The sequence below is a fragment of the Odocoileus virginianus genome, chromosome 29 (genome assembly GCF_023699985.2).
Source record: "Odocoileus virginianus isolate 20LAN1187 ecotype Illinois chromosome 29, Ovbor_1.2, whole genome shotgun sequence".
Lineage (NCBI taxonomy): Eukaryota > Metazoa > Chordata > Mammalia > Artiodactyla > Cervidae > Odocoileus > Odocoileus virginianus.
This window is the reverse complement of record NC_069702.1, coordinates 30363432-30383320: the sequence shown is the minus strand read 5'-3', so window position 1 is coordinate 30383320 and position 19889 is coordinate 30363432. Positions and strand designations below refer to the sequence as shown.

The following is a 19889-nucleotide window of genomic DNA, read 5'->3' as shown; positions in this document are numbered from 1 at the left end:
CACTTATATGTGACTACAGGAAAAACCACAGCTTTGACTATCTCTGTTAAAAGGCCATGGGTTCAAGTCCTAATCTGAGCTAAACAGTTTCACCAGAAAGCAATCACCATCTCCACTACGGTTACAAAAAGAAACTATCCCCTAAAGCAATTATTCCAGGCAAACTTCGGCTTCTGAAACCCAATACTTAATCAAGATTATAGCATGAACTTGATGGCATTTGAGGAAAGAAAAAATATTCTTAGCTTTAACTTTTCTAAAGTGCCAGTTAGTTTATAATGATTCACATATTGAGATATCAGATGAACCTTCAGGGTTATTTTGAGAAATAAAACTAATAATATTAATATAAAACATACATACATGTATAGATATAGATATACATATGTACATGCACACACAAAGATACATATATCTTTCAAATCAATAAAAAAGACAGGACATAGAAAAATAAGCAAAAAATTTGAAAAGACACTTCACACAAAAAGAATATTAAAATGACAAATTTTCATGAAAAGTTACTGAACTTCATTAGTCTACAGGGAAAAGTATATCAGAATCACAGCATAATATACACTTACCAAGATGACTACAATGAAATTATATAAAATACTAAGTGATATGGAGAGTATGGAACAAAATCTCTCATGCACTGCTATTGTAGTTATTAATCAGCACAACTAATTTAGAAAAAATTTTGGTGGTATGTCTTAAACATGTGGATATTACATTTTCTAGCAATTTCATCCTTAGGTTGAACTCAAGGAAAATGCATTGAAAATATTTATTTATACTTAATAAAAATATGACCAAGCTTGTTCATAGCAGAAATATTTGTTAAAAACCAAACAAGAAACTCTTCAAATGCCCATCAACAGCAAATAAATGTTGGTATATTTCCACTAGGGAACACTATATAGAGATAAAAACATGAACTGATGCAACATGGGTAAATCTCCCAATAATAATGTTGAGTAAAAAAGAAAGTTAACGACTCCATCTGCATCATTCCATTAATTGGAATATCAAAAAAAAGAAATCAAATCTTTAATTTTAAAGAATTGTGGTTTTCATTGTGGGAAATACTGATGGTAAGAGAGTACATGGGAGAGGAGAGCTTTTGCATTGATATTATTCTGTGTCTTGGGATACGGATGTGGTTACCCAGATATGTTTACTTTGAAGACTTATCTCAATACTTAATGTATCTGTGTGTCTGTTATACAGAATAGTTAAACTGCAATAATGGTGGAAAATTCAGATATTGTGATAGGTTTTTTGGACCACTCAAATACTATGCCTTGACCAAGAGGCTGCTATGAAAAGATTTTACTTTTTATCTAGTTGCTATATATTTTTTAAATTTTTTCTGGTTTACTTTCCTAATGAGGCCCAATGTGCTTTAAGTCTAAGAACCCCAAGTGTGCCAATAAGAACAATTCAGGCCAAACAATGAGAGTACATTTTTCACACATACTAATCTTTTAGAAATTTAGATCTTACACAATGGAAGGAATAATTATCCAGGAAATAAGCAAAACTGTTCTCAGTGAAACTAAATCTACCTCAATTGTGTACATTAGTGAATAGTTCACACACTGAGCAAACTGCACTTGAAAAGTTATCCATTTCTTTTATTTTGAAATACAGTGCACATTTGGCTAAAGGCCCAGTGCTGAGTTGTACAATTCGATTAACTTCCTTCCTCTTTTCAAATTATATTTTACCCCTGAGTTTAAGTTTTATTTATTTTTTTGCATTTTAAAGTATGAATTTGATCAGTACAAAAGGAATGTCATTACCTATATACCTAGCCATCTAACTTATCTTACTTGAAAAAGAAAGCTAGCTAATCTTTATCACATGAAAATATAATAGATAATACAGCCATTAAATCTCCTTTCATATTTATGAAGACTGCATAATCTGGGGCCTTGTCCAGTCTATCTTATCAAAATCTCCAGGGAGAACCCTGAGAACTTTCTTTCTTTACAAATCATTTGAATAAGTTCAGGAATTTTGGTGCTTGTACCACTAGCAGCAGCAGAAGGGAGGAGGTACAGAAGATACAAGCTGTGAGGAAATATTTTGTTCTTTCTGCTCCTTTTCCTCTCATGTTCATTCAAGTTGCACGGGAAGTTTCTCCATAAGATTTATGACAGCTTGTCCTCTTTCTTTCTGTGTAAGGAAGAACAGAACAGAGCGCAGTCAGACCTCACCTTATGAGTAGGCAGCATTACAAAACCTACTACTCATTTATTTAGACTGTATGCATTTTACCCATGACATTGTTTTTAATTTTATTATTTGAAATGTACATTAAGCTAAATGAGCTTGAAAAAAGCTACTGAATCTTTATTTAAACAACAAACAATTACCAATTTTGACATAGCTTATAGAGGAAAAACATTCACAAATCTAACCTTATAGGTTTGCAGTCAGTGTCCCTTCAACGGCTGGATTCTGAGACTGGATGAAGCATGGAGCCTTTATATTGTCAGCTTGGGCATCATTATCTAATTATATTTATGAGAATATTTTGAGAAGTAGTTAAGTATGTAATATCTGAAGATTATATTTATGCAATTCTATGTAGTATCATATAGTGATTAAGAATGACATTTAGAGTCAAGCAAACATAGCTTTGAATTTTAGTTCAAAGTTTCAGTGTCTTCCCCTCAAAATGAGTATATTAATACTTCTATAAGATTGCCTGACACTTAATAAATGTACACACTGCTAAACTTAAAATATATAACCAACAAGGATTTACTGTATAGTATAAGGAATTCTACTCAGTTTTCTATAATAACCTAAATGGAAAAAGAATTTTTAAAAGGATACATATATATGTATAACTGATTCAATTTGCTGTACGCCTGAAACTAATACAACTTTGTGAATCAACTATGCTATTGCTCCCGTTTAGTCACTCAGTCATGTCCAACTCCTTGTGGCTCCCATGGACTGGAGCCTGCCAGACTCCTCTGTTAATGGAATTTCCCAGGCAAGAATACTGGAGTGGGTTGCCATTTCTTTCTCCATAATCAGCTATACTTCAATATAATTTTTTTAAAATAAATGATCAATAAAAATTGCAATAAAATATAATACATAATAATAAGTATGATCCCTAAAGGATTCCTAAAGGATTACTGTTGGAGACATCAGTGTGAACTCTATGTTACTTAATAATGATACAGATAGCTACCTATAGAAACATTTATAAATATACACGGTATACACACATCAAACTCTTGTTTGATTAGCTGTTAGCTGAGAGGGTTTAGGATCAATGACAACAGAGAAATAATACACACATCTAGAACCAAAAGCTTGATTTTTATTAATTCTCCAAAAAAGGAGCTTCTTAGAGAAATGGCTGATTCTACAAACTAATACAGAATATACAAGATGAGCCTGGAGCATTTCTCAGTGCCAGACATTAATAAAATGCTCAAAACAATTAAGTGAATAAAAAAACTCTACAATAATGGGAATATGTCAAAAGTATTCTGAAACCAACTAAAAGAGCTCCCAACAAACAAACTGTAACAATTTGAGCAAGGAAATATAGTATTAGTGACATAAGCAAAGGTATAATAGGAGTCCTTAATTATTTGAATAAATCATTAAGCTAATAAGTGATTGAGAATTTAAAAACCCCTCACATAGATAGATGTTAATTTCTGCAGATACTTAGTGTTACTTCCTGCTTATTAAGTGTGAGCTACAGACTGTGATTTTCTTCCAAAGACTTAAATGTAAGACCTGAAGCCATAAAACTCTAAGAAAATACAGGCAAAACAGTGACAGAATCCATAGAAGTTATATATATACTGATATGTTTGGTTCTGTCTCCTAAGGCAAAAGAAACAAAAATAAATAAATGGGACCTAATTAAACTTAAAAAATTTTGTACAGCAAAGGAAAGCATAGATAAAATGAAAAGACAACCTACCGGGAGGATGGGAGAAAACATTTCCAAATTATATGACCAATAAGGGATTAATATCCAAAATATACACACAGATACAACTCAGTATCAAAAAAAAAAGAAGAAGAAGAACTGAATCAAAAATGGCAGAAGACCTGATTAGACATTTTTCCAAAAAAGATATATTGAGTTCCAACAGGAAAAGGAAAAGAAAAATCTCAACAAGTATGTCCTTGGTAGTCCAGGGGCAAAGAATCTGCTTTCTAGTGCAAGTTATTCACCACAACTAGAGAAAGTTGTATGTTGTCTGTATGCTGTAACAAAAAGCACAACCAAGTACAATAATCAAGATTTAAAACCCAGAGCAGCCAAAATTTTAAAAAATAATAAATAAATAAATAATAAAAAGATTTTTTTTTTTTTTAAGTTCAACATTGCTAATCATCAGAGAGACACAAACAAAAAACACAGGAAGATATCCCACACTTGTCAGAAAGGCTATCATTTAAAAGACTAGAAATAACAAGTCTTGATGAATACAAGGAGTAAAGGGAACCTTAGTATACACTTTTGGTGGGAAAATAAACTGGTACAGACTCTATGGAAAACAGTATAGAGGTTCCTCAAAAAACTAAAGATAGAAGGCCCATGTGATCCAGGAATCCCACTGTTGGGTATAAATCCAAAGAAAACAAAAGCACTAATTTGAAAGATACATGCACCCCAATGCTTGGAGCAACATTTATAATACGTGAGATGTGGACACAACCTGTGTTCTTCCACTGATGAGTGTGTAAATAAGATGATGAATGGCTAAATATGCACATGGAATAGTACTGAGTCATAGAAGCAATGAAATTCTGACATTTGCAATAGTGCAAATACACTTGGAGAGCATTATGCTTAGTGAAATGAGTTAGACAGAGAAAAACACTTACTCTATGTTATCCCTCATGAGTGGAATCTATAAAGCAAAACAAATGACTATAACATAACAGAAACAGATTCAGAGATATAGAGAACAAACTAGTGGTTACCAGGAGAGGGAAATATGGACAGACAAAATAGTAATATGTATTTAAACTATACAAACTACAATGTGTAAAATAAATAAGCAACAAGGTTGTATTGTGCAGCACAGAGAGATATAGTCTTTATTTTGCAATAGCTTTAAATGGGGTACAGTCTATAAAAAATTGACTCACAATGCTATATATCTGAAACTAACATAATATTGTAAATCAGCTATGTTCAATTAAAAATAAAAGAATGCTAATATATCTCTTAGATATAAGAGATCTCTTGTAATGAGACATCTCTTGTAAAAGTTTACCTTAAAACTTACACATATTTACTAAAATCCATCAAAGAGACCAACAGATAGACCTAAGAGTAGAAAAATGGGTGGAAAAGACATTGGGTTGGGAAGGTGTAGTGGACATTCAGCCTAGAGAATCTCTTGTAGGCACCAGATTGGGAAAGTTTTAATGGTAGATATGATTATATCTGAAATATTGAAAGTATTATTAAGGGATTCACATCTTTTCAGATATAAGATGAAGAAACCAAGATGCTCCCAAATGTAACCATATCATGGCAATAGGAAATTCTCAGGAATCATAGGAAGCTGTTGAATTCTGGAAGAACTCTCCATAGGAAGTAGGTTCCAGCCCTCAGCTTAGGTGCTCAGGGCAGAGCTCCTATTCCCAAGGAATAGCCGTAGGGAGACTAATGATGATCTTTCATCTTTGGAGACTTGAAAATTACATACTCAGAATTTAGAAATTTGGATAAACAGAAATTAGGTATGGAAACAACATTTCCAAAACCTGAACCATACTATCTGAGACATGAATCATATCACTGCAAGAGAGGCAAGGCCGGATGAGCTATGACTCACGGAACAACTTGAAATCCCGAAGACAGACCCAGACAAAGTGTCCTGGGTCAAATTTTCAGGAAAGGGAAATTGGGGCAGAGCTAGGAAACATAGTACCAGTGTTAAAGCAGCATTTCTTGAGCCATGTTAGTAGGGAGTAGAACTTAATTTTAAACCACAAGGAAAAGGCAGGAAGAGTTTATGAAAAGGTAACAGTTTGTTCTTGTTTTAGGGACTCTGTCAGAGTGAGTGAGGACCTGATTAACCACAATGAAAAATCAAAGCTTAGAAGCACATTTTTTTTCCTTTATAAAACCATTCAATTGCCCAAATTAAATCCTAGCTGTCCTTATTTCACCAAACTGCAGATCAAACTTTTTTCTTCAGATTTTCAATTTAGGTTCCTTAAATCTCTGTACGGAACTGAAGTTCAGTCTCAGACATTTCCTTCTTATAAATGGTATCAAATTTCTCATTTTGGGCCACTGTGAAATAATTCTTCCAGTCACCTGCAATCCCTAAAAATTACAAATAAGAAAACACGTGAATGAATAAAATATTTTCTTTATGAAGAAAAAGCCATTGTATACCAAAAGAAAAGACTGAAAGAGTTTAAAGGAAGCCTTTCCTTGTATTTGAATACCTTAAAATTCATTTCTTCTTTTATTGGTAATTACCTCCATCTATATATAAATAAACAATAGTCCTCTCTGGTGCTCAGATGATAAACAATCTGCCTGCAATGCAGGAGACCCAGGTTTCATCCCTGGGTCAGGAAGATCCCCTGGAGTGGGAATGGCTACCCACTCCAGTATTCTTGCCTGGAGAATTCCATGAACAGAGGTGGACTACAGTCCATGGAGTCACAAAGAGTTGAACACAATTGAGTGACTAACACTTTGACATGTTCATAATTAAACAGACTCTGGTTTAAAGAAACATTATAAAAAGGGTTAATTTTCTTGTCTAAATTTGCAGCTGTACAATAATTTCCTGAAGAGATTATTTTAGTGTTTCTAATTGTCCCAGATGATGGGGTTACCACTAGTCACTGAATCAATGATCAGGAAATATTTTACAATCTTTCATGGGTTGCTTTTGGAAACTGTAAAAAGAACTGGTCATGAGTACAATCAAACTGTGAAACAGAAAGTTGATAATTTCCCAGAAATAATAAATGCAGGTGTTAGGATATTTGGATGATTCTTGTGTTCCCTGAACTCACTAGATACATCTTATTTTAATTTTAGAGGAGAAGAATAGCATTAAAATCAAACATATAGAATCACTGAATAATTTTTATAGAAGTGAAACTGTTGGGATATATATTTCCATTTAATCTTTTATTCTTGGATGCTTAAAACTATTTATTTGAGAAATAAATTTTTAATGTACTGCTGATGTGTTTGGAGGAAAACATTACTTTTGCAATTTATTTAACATTAAATTGAACTTCCCTGGTGGTCCAGTGGTTAAGAATCTGCCTGCAAATTAAGGGGACATGGGTTCTGTCCCTGATCCAGGAAGATCCCACATGCCATGGGGCAACCAAGCCCATGCACCACCACTACTGAGTTCATGCTCTAGAGCCCATGAGCTGCAACTACTGAGCCTGGATGCCACAGCTACTGAGCCCACATGCCCTAGAGCCTCTCATCTGCACAGAGGAGCCACCACAAAGAGAAGCCCGTACCGCACAACTGGAGAGAGGCCGCCATTTGCCAAAACTGGAAAAAGCCCATGTGCAGCAATGAGGACCCAGTGCAACCAAAAATAAGTAAAATTTAAAAATAAATAAATGCAATCATATTGAATTGCAAGTCTTATTAAACCATGATGACTTCATGAAGATTTTAAATCATTTTTAACAAGAGACATCCCCATAGACAAGATTGTTTCCCTGGTTATTATACTTTATTCTATTTTCACCAGGTGTTCATAGTTCTTTGGAATGTATGTGAGGGTGGTTCATATTTGGGATAGTACACCTCTAAAGATGTCATTGAAAAGAGGAAGTGTAGATTTAAACAATAAAGAGTCATATATAAAGCATTCTAATAATCTTCTATAATCTTCTGAGTATAAATATTATATACACAAACACATTTGCTTCATGAGAGTGAGGAAGCATAAAAAATGTTTGATAAAATTAATTCTGGCCAAATCCCAAGATTTTCTGTTTTGTTGCAGTTTGGGACATAAGCATAAACATTGGACTTTATCATCTCCCTATCGTCATTAATATTGTGTGACCAAACTATGACCTTGATTATCCAGAGTGGAATCCTTCAAAACTGTTCTTAGCCCTTTGTTCATACTTCACTTCTGAGAATTTTCCAGTATCCATTCTCTTGCATTACAGTATGAGCTTCTTGAGGATATATGTGCTATTTACATTCTAGAGAATATGATCTGCATATAGTTGTTCATGAAGACCTTTTCTTAAATATTAACTAACAAATAAAAGATATCTTTAAAGTGTTATTGAATGCATGAATAAATAAACAAATAGATGTTATGTTAGATAAGAACATACTAAACTGCAAGATAATATGACTTCCTACTTTTGTGTAAATAATTTTTGGTCAGAAAAAAATACAATGCAAGCTTACATATCTTCTATGAATATCCTCCCCCAAAGCTTGTGCTTCAGATGCTATTCTTTTCTCCATTTTATCAGTGATGTAACCAGAACTTTGGCAGATTTATTAGTGTATGCAACGTCAAAGATTCAGGGAATGGCACAGACTGGATAAACCCCAGAGCAATTTGACCACAAAAGTTGTGTCCTTCACGACTCCCGGGGGGTGGAAAGAGTGTCCTTCTTATGTACTCTCTTTGAAGTTTTAGAAACCGTGGAATCCAGATACTGAGGTTATTTGTATACCCTAATGAGATATCATCCAATGGCATCAATTTTCATGACTGGGAAAAAGCTCTCTTGGAAGTTACATTCAATGATCTGGTATAATGAAAATTTGCTGTTTAATTAATAAGGTTTTTTTTTTCTCTGTTTCTTCCACCAGGAAAACATGTGTGTGTGTGTTGTTGTGTGTTGTGTTGTATCAGTCTTCTTTGTTCAAACTTGTAATGCACCATTTACAATGAAAAATTAGCCTTGACCTTATACTAGACCTTAATTTTTAAGTACTGTTTTGAAAATTAAAAAAAAAACACTTAATTTGAAAACACTAGGTGTGCTAAGGTACAGAGAAAAATGTGTTAGAAAAATCTATAATCATATAATACTTTCAGAATTGAGGGTCTTAATCCACATGTTCATATCCCAGGTTATGTTTACTTTCAGGCACACCAACTGCAATTTTATCTTTATCTCCAGTTCAGTAAAGAATATTGAAAAGACAGGGTGACATGACTAGGTGGACAAATTCTCACATTTAAGATAACACATTTTTGACCCAAACCACATATGATAACCCACAATTTATAATACTTGACTTATTGAAATAGAGCTGTATTTTGACAGTGAATGTCATATTTCTCTATTGTCATCTTAAGTTAACTTTAGATTCCATGTTTACCATTAACATGATTCAGATAGTATTTTTAGGGAACAAAATCTTCCCACATGGCCTTTCTCTTTGTGGATCCTTCTTAACAAAATGACCACTGCTTTCTAATGATAACGAGTCTATAGAGATGGTACTTCACTGACTGACATTAATTTATTACTGGGAAGAAGGAGGAGGCCTGTGCCAATTTAAACAAAGATCTAAGTTTTAAGAATGAAAAAATACAGAATGACTCGCATCAGAAGTGACAAAACCACTCCCTTTTTGCAGGGTCGTAAAGAAAGAGAGAAAGATTATTAGGTACTCAAGGTATTCCAGTAACAGGTCTATATGCATTATTTTCTTTAATTATTTCTAATCTAACTCAGCAACTACTATGGTAGGTATTTTTAGTGTCCTTATTTTACAGATGAAAAAATTGAGTCCCAAACTGGCTAAGTAACTTGGTAGAGATTACAAAGCTAACCCTCATTTCAGAGCAATTCATAAGAAAGCAAAAAGGAAAAATAAACTCAGAAAATAGTAACCTTTGCGCATAAATGGGGACTTGCTGTGGTCCATCACTTCACTTGGTAGATGTGTATAATTCACTAGAGGGTTGTCCTTCATCATTTCAAACGATGTGTGATGGATTATCTTATCCAAGATCTCATCATCCAGGTTTTTCTCTAGAAATTGAACAACCTTCTTGATCTCTTGCTTTGGATTCTATCAACAGGGTAGAGATACACCCAAGGAAATGGTAAACAATAAATCATTAAAATAGTGTGAAAAAAATCATGAAAATGAAAAAAAAAGATCAATAATTTATGTTTAGTAAAGGTAGAGTGGAAATATTTGCTCATTCTAAGTCTTATTTTTCATTCAAAGTACAATAACAATAAACTTTAACATAATTATTAATAGCATTTAGTAAAACAGATTGTAGCAAAAATTTTAAGCTCAATTTGCAGTTAAATTTGAAAACTGAATGTTTTAGGGACCCAGTCTCTTTATTCCAACTTTATTTTTCTGTTATTCCTCCAAATTGGTTTCTTGTTTATAATAATAATATTTAATAAAAATACTATAATAAATTCAGGGGAAACTGCAGATATTTTTTAAAGTTATAAACACTGATGAAATCTTACTTGGATGTAAATTATTAAAAACAAATTCCAGTGAAGTTGTAAAGATAGCAAGACCCAAATTACTCATTAGTCATTGAGAATAAGAAGAAAAAAATCTGAGAAATAAATAATTTTTCAAATTCTAATGGCATTAACAACATCTGTAACTTTTTAGGGAGCTAAGCAAAAATCTGTATAGATATGTCTAGAAAGATTTTGAAGGGATTAACATCTAAGCTTAATTTAGAAAGATGTGTCAGAGTTTACCAAGATGCAGTCTCCTGAGCAGTTAAAGAATAAATTTCCAGTAAAGAAAATATAACTCTTGGAAGCATCAACTCACTGTGTTCAAGTGAGAAAAAAGAAAAGTGGTTGGAGTTAGGGCTGAGTTGTTCATAGGAGTGAGAGAAGCTATGAGGCAGGAAAGATGAATTGGGATAAAATTTAGAACATCATTGGATGTCCGGCTGAAGGATTTGAATTGTATCTGTTATGGAGTAGGGGCACAACTCTTTAATAATGTGTCTTATTAACTCTGTGTGCGTTGAGTGTGTGTGTATGTGTGTTGAATGTGTTTGCATGTGTATGTTTTGGTAAAGAGTTTCCTATAATGGAAGTTCTGACAATATTTTATGTATCAGATCTTGATGAGAGAACACTGAGATGGCTATTAATGGAGTGCCAGGGGTTAACATGACTTAAATGTCAGAAATGATGATAGTGGAGAAAAGACTAAGAGAAAAGTTAGTAGTGAAAACAGAAAAAATGTATGGACAGGCAAAAAAACATAGAGCAATTTCTGTTACATATTTATAGTGTTTGAAGAATAATTTGGCCACTGCCAAAGTATCAGTGATGATGCTAATTTATAGACAAGTAGAAGCTAAAGCAGAGAGTGCTGGGTTCTACTTCTTTTTCACCTCATTGATTGAGAGTTTGAGAACTGATGCATTCATAAACCTGATGTAAATTACTAGGCTTCTCTCTGAATCTTATTCTTGATCTATACTTATAATTTTGTCCTATTATTGTTTTTATATGAAAACCATTTCTATAACATTGTCTAAAATATAACTATGATAGGAAAAAATATTGTCTAATAAGTTTAATGTATAGTAAGTTTGAGTGGGATTCAAAATATCCAGATATTCTTATAGAACTGATTAGATCAGCCTGTAAATCAATATGCATAAATTGATTTGAAAAAGGCATTTTCAATGAATAAGGAGAGAAATATTTTACACAAGCATGTCATGTGAGGAACAGCATGATGTCTGACTCAGAATTTGGATATCAGCTCAGCCTAGGAAATGTATTATTTTGTTTATTCTATGGAGAAAAAGAACTACATCCAGAAGTTAAATTTGCTTTCTTCATAAAGTGAATAAGTTTTACTTTGGTCTCCAGAAAGTAAAAAGAAATAGTTGGCACAGAAGCACAGTTTTCTGTCTTATGAAGAACTTATAACTTAATTCTGATTAATCAAACACTCAACAGAGAGCACCACTTTTTAAAAGCGGTTTCCTAAAACCACTCTAATTTTAGAGCTGTCTATTTTGTTGCCAGCAAATTGTCATAAAGTGGCAATCATAATGTTTAGATCACAGATTCTCTATGAGCTACAAGTAAGTGTGATAGAGAGTGGGAGCCTGGGCAGAGTAGAAAAGGACTCTTACTGATAAGACATGAGAAATACCCTGAGAGTTTCTCAGAAATACATGCAACAAGAGAGATTTTACATAAGGTAAGGTTTCTGTGCTGAGTAGGATCAAAACAAAAAAGTGAGTGTTCCTCACTCAGTCCTGTCCAACTCTTTGCGACCCCATGGACTGTAGCCCACCAGTCTCCTCTGTCCGTGCAATTTTCCAGGCAAGAATACCGGGGTGCGTTGCCATTCCCTTCTCCAGGGGATCTTCCCAATCCAAGGACTAAACCAGAGTCTCCCGCATTGCAGGCAGGTTCTTTATTGATGTTACTCAGATGTTTGTAAGGAGAAGGAAATGGCAACCCACTCCAGTACTCTTGCCTGGAAAATTCCATGGATGGTAGGCTGCAGTCCATGGGGTCGCAAAGTGTCAGACACGACTAAGTGACTTCACTTTCTTTCTCCCTATAGTTCTTTTTGGAGAAAGAAATGGCAACCCACTCCAGTGTTCTTACCTGGAGAATCCCGTGGACAGAGGGGCCTGGTGGCCTACAGGCCATGGGGTTGCAGAGAGTTGACATGACTAAGCAAGTAACACATACACACACAAATGTTTGCAACCACTGCTCATTCATTCATTCAAGTAATCACTTATGCATACAATAAGTGGCCATGAGCACCTATATATGTGGTAGGCGTTGTAAGTACTGTGGATGCAGTTACAAGAAAGATAGATATGCCTTCCACCAAGAATCTGAAATTCTACAAGATATCCTTATTTGCATGTTCAGGCTTTTACAACTAGATAAAGTTGGTTTCCACGTGTGTGTGTGTGTGTGTGTGTGCATGTGTATATTTCCTAATGAAATAAAATAGCCTGAGGATAGGCCTGGAACTTTGCAATAGTCTTTAGGCTAATACTAGTTCATGTGGGAGACTATACAAATCTTTATGAATACCTGAACTAACAGGAAGAATGTAAAAGAGAGGAGCACACTTAAGATATAATAGGTAGGGCATGTGAACCAATGGGATGTTCAGGAGAAAATGGAACCATATTCACTGCATGAAAGTCAATGAGGACAATTTACTTTCAAACTTTCAACACTGAATGAACAACCAAACATCATTAACCAAAAGACAGAATAAAAGAAAAGGATTACCTATTGGAGAGAGAGAGAAGCAAGATGAGTTTAATTTTCAGTATGTTAAATTTGAGGGTCATTTTAAGAAAAACAAGGATCTGAATTCAGGTTAGAAGTTAAAATGGAGTTTTTGGTGGGTAATTAGCACATAGTTTTGGCAACAGTGGGCATAGATATGATCATCAATCCATAACAAAGAGTTTAAAAAAAAGATGACTAAATGATAGAGATTCACAGGAAAACCATGACAAACAGAATGATAACCCATTAAATGAAGGAGACAAATTTGAAAAGAAAGGTGCTCAAGAGAAACACAATGATTAAAAAGGATAAGAGGATAAAAATGTCACTGATTTCACAGATTCATTGAAGATCTTAGCAAGATCTGGGTAAACAGACATGGAAAATAGACAAAGCAGTTATAGCATTTGAACTCCATAGATTAATTGAAAAAACTATTAATCCTTTTGCTCCAGGATGTAGTTGAGGAATTATCTACAATGTATTTCTACTATTTTACCTCTTTCATATCTTCATAGAATAAGAAAAGTATTGGGTGTTCTTCCTTTTTCTTCCACCAACTTTTAACATGATTAAACCAGGAACCATAGGCCACTAAAACCAGAGAAACAGCTTATTTCCATAAACATTTATCAAATTAAAAATTTGTTTGTGAAAAATAAGTCAAATTATACAAATATTTTGTGGAATTTAGTAATCAAGGAACTGAAACTATAAAGTCTATTTGAACAAGTATATATAATCAGCTACTTATGGATGCACAAATTTCAGATTTTTAAATATATTAATTACAAAAGAAACATTTCAAATGGAAATACATTGACCTCCAATAGGTTACACTTGGCCACATGCAGAAGAAAACTATTCTTTTATGAAGTACTCATATCACTTATTTATCTAACTACTATAAATGTGTGTATAAAAGATCTAACTAATGATTTGGGAAAATAAATTTCTGTTGTGAGTAGGAACTGAGAATGGGTTTTAGCGACTGAAAAGAGGTTTGAGAATATTTTCATTAAGCTGATGTTTAATACCAGGTTATATATTGAATGTCATAGTGAAATATTAAATGTATTTGATTTAATTTGAAATGATTTTTGAATATTCTTGTTACTGATTTGGAAAAAGAAGTGTTTTGAAAGGGAAATTCATACTTGTAATGGTTAATATTATTAAAAATATTTTTAATGACATTAATTTTTAGCTAAGGCCATCCTACCATTTCCAGTCAAGAATTTCTCTAGATATTGTCCCCAGGTTCCAGGAAAAGGCTGCAAATTATTCATTAAGTCAAAGTGGTAAAATGAGACAGCAACATCCTTGGCATTTCGAGCCAGATAAATGATCTGTAGGGGGAGGATGAAGAAAATCAAATGCACGATATTTTATTTAAGAAAAAAAGTAACATACAGTAGGCATGTAAAACAACAGATTTGAAATCCATGAAATGAAAAACAGTGAAATATTAAGAAAACTAATAGAAAAGAAAAAGTTGGATCTTTCTTTAAAAAAAAATCAACAAAATTGATAAATATCTAACAAGACTGACAAAACAGAGAGGACATGAGTTACTGATGATAAGAAGTCTTTGGATATGCAGGTACAAGAGATATGTGGAAAATCTCTAACTTCCTTTCAATTTTGCTATTAATCTAAAATTCTTTAAAAATAAAATTACTGTAGAAAATAAAGTCTGTTAAGGAATGAGGGAGTATTTTTAACAACTTTTTTTTTAATTTACTTTTTATTGAAGGATAATTTCTTTACAGAATTTTGTTGTTTTCTGTCAAACCTCAACATCAGTCAGCAGTCTAAGTGTTAGTCGATCAGTCGTGCCTGACTCTTTGCAACCCCATGGACTGCAGCCTACTAGGCTCCTCTATCCATGAGATTGTCCAGGCAAGGATACTGGAGTGGGTTGCCATTTCCTTCTCCAGAATCAGCCATAGGTATACATACATCCCCTCCCTTTTGAACCTCCCTCCTTACCCATCCCACCCCTCCAGATTGATATGGAGCCCCTATTTGAGTTTCCTGAGCCATACGACAAATTCCCATTGGCGATCTATTTTATATATGGTGATGTAAGTTTCCATGTTACTCTTTCCATACATCTCACCCTCTCCTCCCCTCTCCCCATTGTCCATAAGTCTATTCTCTATGTCTGTTTCTCTATTGTTGCCCTGTAAATAAATTCTTCAGTATCATTTTTCTAGATTCAGTATATATGTGTTAGAATATGACATTTATCTTTCTCTTTCTGACTTACTTCACTCTGTATAATAGGTTGACGGCCATCTAGGTTACTTCCATGTTTTAGCTATTGTGAATAGTGCTGCAATGAAAAATGGGATACATGGGTCTCTTTCAATTTTGGTTTTCTCAGGGTATACGCCTAGGAATGGGACGGCTGGGTCATATGGTGGTTTTATTTCTAGTTTTTTAAGGAATCTCCATACCATCTTCCATAGTGGCTGTATCAATTTACATTCTCACCAACAGTGCAAGAGCATTCCCTTTTCTCCACACTCTCTCCAGCATTTATTGTTTGTAGACTTCTTGATGATGGCCTTTCTGACCAGTGTGAAGTGATATCTCATTAGAGTTTTGATTTGTATTTCTCTAATAGTGAGTGTTGTTGAGCATCTTTTCATGTGTTTGTTAGCCATCTGTATGTCTTCTTTGGAAAAATTTCTGTTTAGATCTTTTTCCCACTTTTTGATTGGGTTGTGTGTTTTTCTGGTATTGAGTTGTATGAGCTGCTTATATATTTTGGAAATTAATCCTTTGTCAATTTTTTCATTTGCTATTATTTTCTCCAGCTCTGAGGGTTATCTTTCACCTTGCTTATACTTTCCTTTGCTGTGCAAAAGCTTTTAAGTTTAATCAGGTCCCATTTGTTTACTTTTATTTTTATTTCCATTACTCTAGGAGGTGGGTCATAGAGGATCTGCTTTGATTTACATCATCGAGTGTTCTGCCTATGTTTTCCTCTAAGAGTTTTATAGTTTCTGGTCTTACATTTTTAGGTCTTTAATCCATTTAATCCATTATCTTTGTGTATGGTGTTAGGAAGTATTCTAATTTCATTCTTTTACATGTAGCTGTCTAGTTTTCCCAGCACCATTTACTGGAGAGCCTGTCTTTGCCCCATTGTATATTCTTGCCTCCTTTGTCAAAAAATAATGTACCCATAGGTGCATGGGTTTATTTCTGGGCTTTCTATGTTATTCCATTGGTCTACACTTCTGTTTTTGTGACAATACCGTACTGTCTTGATGACTGTAGCTTTGCAATATAATCTGAAGTCAGGAAGGTTGAGTCCTCCAGCTCCATTTTTCTTTCTCAAGACTGCTTTGGCTATTCAGGGTCTTTTGTGTTTGCATATGAATTGTGAAATTTTTTGTTCTTGTTCTGTGAAAAATTCCATCGGTAATTTGATAGGAATTGCATTGAATCTGTAGGTTGTATTTGGTAGTATAGTCATTTTCACAATATTGATTCTTCCTACCCAGGAACAGGGAATATCCTTCCATCTGTTTATGTCATCCTTGACTTCTTTCATTAGTGTCTTATAATTTTCTGTGTACAGTTCTTTTGTCTCCTTAGGTAAGTTTATTCCAAGATATTTAATTCTTTTTGTTGCAATGGGAATTGACTGGGATTGATTGAATGGGTGAATGGGATTGATTCCTTAATTTCTCTTTCTAGTTTTTCATTGTTAGTATATAGAAATGCAAGTGATTTCTGTGTATTGATTTTGTATCCTGCAACATCATTAAATTAACTGATTATCTCTAATAATTTTCTGATACAATCTTTAGTGTTGTCTATGTACAGTATTATGTCATCTGCAAACAGTGAGAGCTTTACTTCTTTTCTGATCTAGATTCCTTTTATTTATTTTTCTTTTCTGATTGCTGTAGCTAGGACTTCCAGAACTATGTTGAATAATAGTGGCAAAAGTGAACACCTTTGTCTTATTTCTGATCTTAGGGGGAATGCTTTCAGTTTTTCACCATTGAGAATATGTTTGCTGTAGGCTTATCATACATGGCCTTTATTTGTTGAGATGGGTTCTTTCTATGCCTATTTTTTGAAAAGTTTTAATTATAAATGGATGCTGAATTCTGCCAAAGGCTTTTTCTGCATCTATTTAGATTATATTATGTTTTTTATCTTTCAATTTGTTAATATGGTATATCACATTGATTGATTTGCATATATAGAAGAATCCTTGCATCCCTGGAATAAACACAATTTGATCATGGTGTATGAGCTTTTTGATGTGTTGCTGAATTCTGTTTGCTAAAATTTTGGTGAGAATGTTTACATCTATGTTCATCAGTGATACTGGCCTATAATTTTCTTTTTTTGTGTTGTCTTTATCTGGTTTTGGTATCAGGGTGATGGTCGCCTTGTAGGAAGAGTTTGGAAGTGTTCTTTTCTCTGCAATTTTCTGAAAGAATTTTAAAAAAGATGGGCATTAGCTCTGCTCTAAATGTTTGATAGAATTCTCCTGTGATGCCATCTGGTCCTGAGCTTTTGTTTTGGGGGATTTTTTTTTTTTTATCACAGCTTCAAATTCAGTGCTTGTAATTGGGTTGTTCACAATTTCTGTTTCTTCATGGTTCAGTCTTGGAAGATTGAACTTTTCTAAAAAAAACTGTCCATTTCTTTCAGGTTACCTATTTTATTGCCATATAGCTATTCATAATAGTCTCATAATCCTTTGTATTTCTGCATTGTCTGTTGAAATCTCTCCTTTTTAATTTCTAATTTTGTTGGTTTGATTCTTCTCTCTTTTTGTCTTGATGAGTCTGGCTAAAGGTTTGTCAATTTTGTTTATCTTCTCAAAGAACCAGCTTTTAATTTTATTAATCTTTGCTATTGTTTCGTGTCTTTTTCACTTATTTCTGCTCTGATCTTCATGATTTCTTTCCTTCTACTAATTTTTGTTGTTCTTCTTCTTCTTTTTCTGGTTGTTTTAGGCATAAAGTCAGATTGTTTATTTGGTGTTTTTCTTGTTTCTTGAGGTACAATTGTATTGCTATAAACTTTCCTTTTAGAATTGCTTTTGCTGCATCCCATAGGTTTTGAGTTGTTGTATTTTCATTATCATTTATTTCTAGAAATTTTTTTTATTTCTCTTCTGATTTCTTTAGTAACCTGTTGATTATTTAAAAACATGTTGTTTAATTTCCATATGTTTGTGCTTTTTACAGTTTCTTTTTCTTGTAATTGATATCTAGTCTGATAGCATTGTGGTCAGAGAAGATGCTTGATATAATTTCAACTTTCTTACATTTACTGAGGTTTGATTTGTGACCCAAGATGTGGTCTATCCTGGAGAATGTTCCATGTGCACTAGAGAAGAAGGTGTATTCTTCTGCATTTGGATGGAATGTCCTGAAGGTATCAATGAGATCCATCTCATCTAATGTGTTATTTAAGACTTGTGTTTCCTTATTAATTTTCTGTTTTGATGATCTGTTCATTGGTGTGAGTGCAGTGTTAAAGTATCTTACTATTATTGTGCTACTGTCAATTTCTCCTGTTTTGTCTGCTAGTGTTTGTCTTCTGTATTGAGGAGCTCCTTTGTTGGGTGCATAGACATTTATGATCGTTATGTCTTCCTCTTGGATTGATCCCTTGATCATTATGTAGTGTCCTTCCTTACCTCTTGCAATCTTCTTTATTTTAAGGTGGATTTCATCTGACTTGAGGATTGCTACTCCAGCTTTCTTTTGCTTCCCATTTACATGGAATATATTTTTCCATCCTCTCACTTTCAGTCTATATGTGTCTCAAAGTCTGAAGTGGGTCTCTTGTAGACAGCATATATACGGGTCTTGTTTTTGTATCCATTCAGCCAGTCTGTGTCTTTTGGTTGGAGCATTTAATCCATTTACATTTAAAGTAATTATTGATATATATGTTCCTATTGCCATTTCCTTAATTGTTTAGGGTTGATTTTGTAGATCTTTTTCTTCTCTTGTATTTCTTGACTACATAAGTCCCTTTAACATTTGTTATAAAGCTGGTTTGGTGGTAGTGAATTCTCTTAACTTTTGCTTGTCTGAAAAGCTTTTTATTTTTCCATCAATTTTGAATGAGATCCTTGCTGGGTACAGTAATCTTGGTTTTAGACTTTTCCCTTTCAGTTCTTTAAATATATCTCTGCCATTCCCTTCTGGTCTGAAGAGTTTCTGATGAAAGATCAGCTGTTAAGTGTTTGGGGTTTCCTTTGTATGTTACTTGTTCTTTTTCCCTTGGTGCTTTTAATAGTCTTTTTGTGTGTGTGTTTGTGTCATAGCTTAGTTGGTAAAGCATCTGCCTGCAACGTGGGAGACTTGAGTTCAATTCCTGGGTCAGGAAGTTCCCTTGGGGAAGGAAATGGCAACCCGCTCTTGTATTCTTGCCTGAAGAATTACATGGACAGAGGAGCCTGGTAGGCTACAGTTCATGGGATCACAAGAGTCAGTCATGACTTAGCACTATCTTTTTCTTTCTTTGTGTTTAGTCTTTGTTAGTTTGATTAGTATGTGTCTTGGCATGTTTCTCCTTGGGTTTATCCTGTATGAGACTCTTTGTACCTGTTGAACTTGATTGACTAT

At 33.8% G+C, this 19889-nt stretch overlaps 1 protein-coding gene across 2 annotated transcripts in view; it reads right to left on the bottom strand.

The window, feature by feature from the left end:
* Positions 1-1613: 1613 nt before the first annotated feature.
* The window catches only part of SULT1B1 (sulfotransferase family 1B member 1), a 37990-nt gene continuing 19714 nt past the window's right edge, over positions 1614-19889 (bottom strand). The window contains exons 5-9 of one of the 2 annotated variants that reach the window (XM_070458006.1): positions 14492-14618; positions 13769-13863; positions 9877-10057; positions 2424-2516; positions 1614-2178 (exon numbers count right to left, since the gene is read on the bottom strand). In XM_070458006.1, the coding sequence (XP_070314107.1) occupies positions 2425-2516; positions 9877-10057; positions 13769-13863; positions 14492-14618 (495 nt within the window). In that variant the 3' untranslated portion in view covers positions 1614-2178; position 2424. Of the gene's footprint in view, positions 2179-2423; positions 2517-5060; positions 6335-9876; positions 10058-13768; positions 13864-14491; positions 14619-19889 lie in introns of those variants that run through there. The other variant, XM_070458005.1, reaches the window with a different exon arrangement.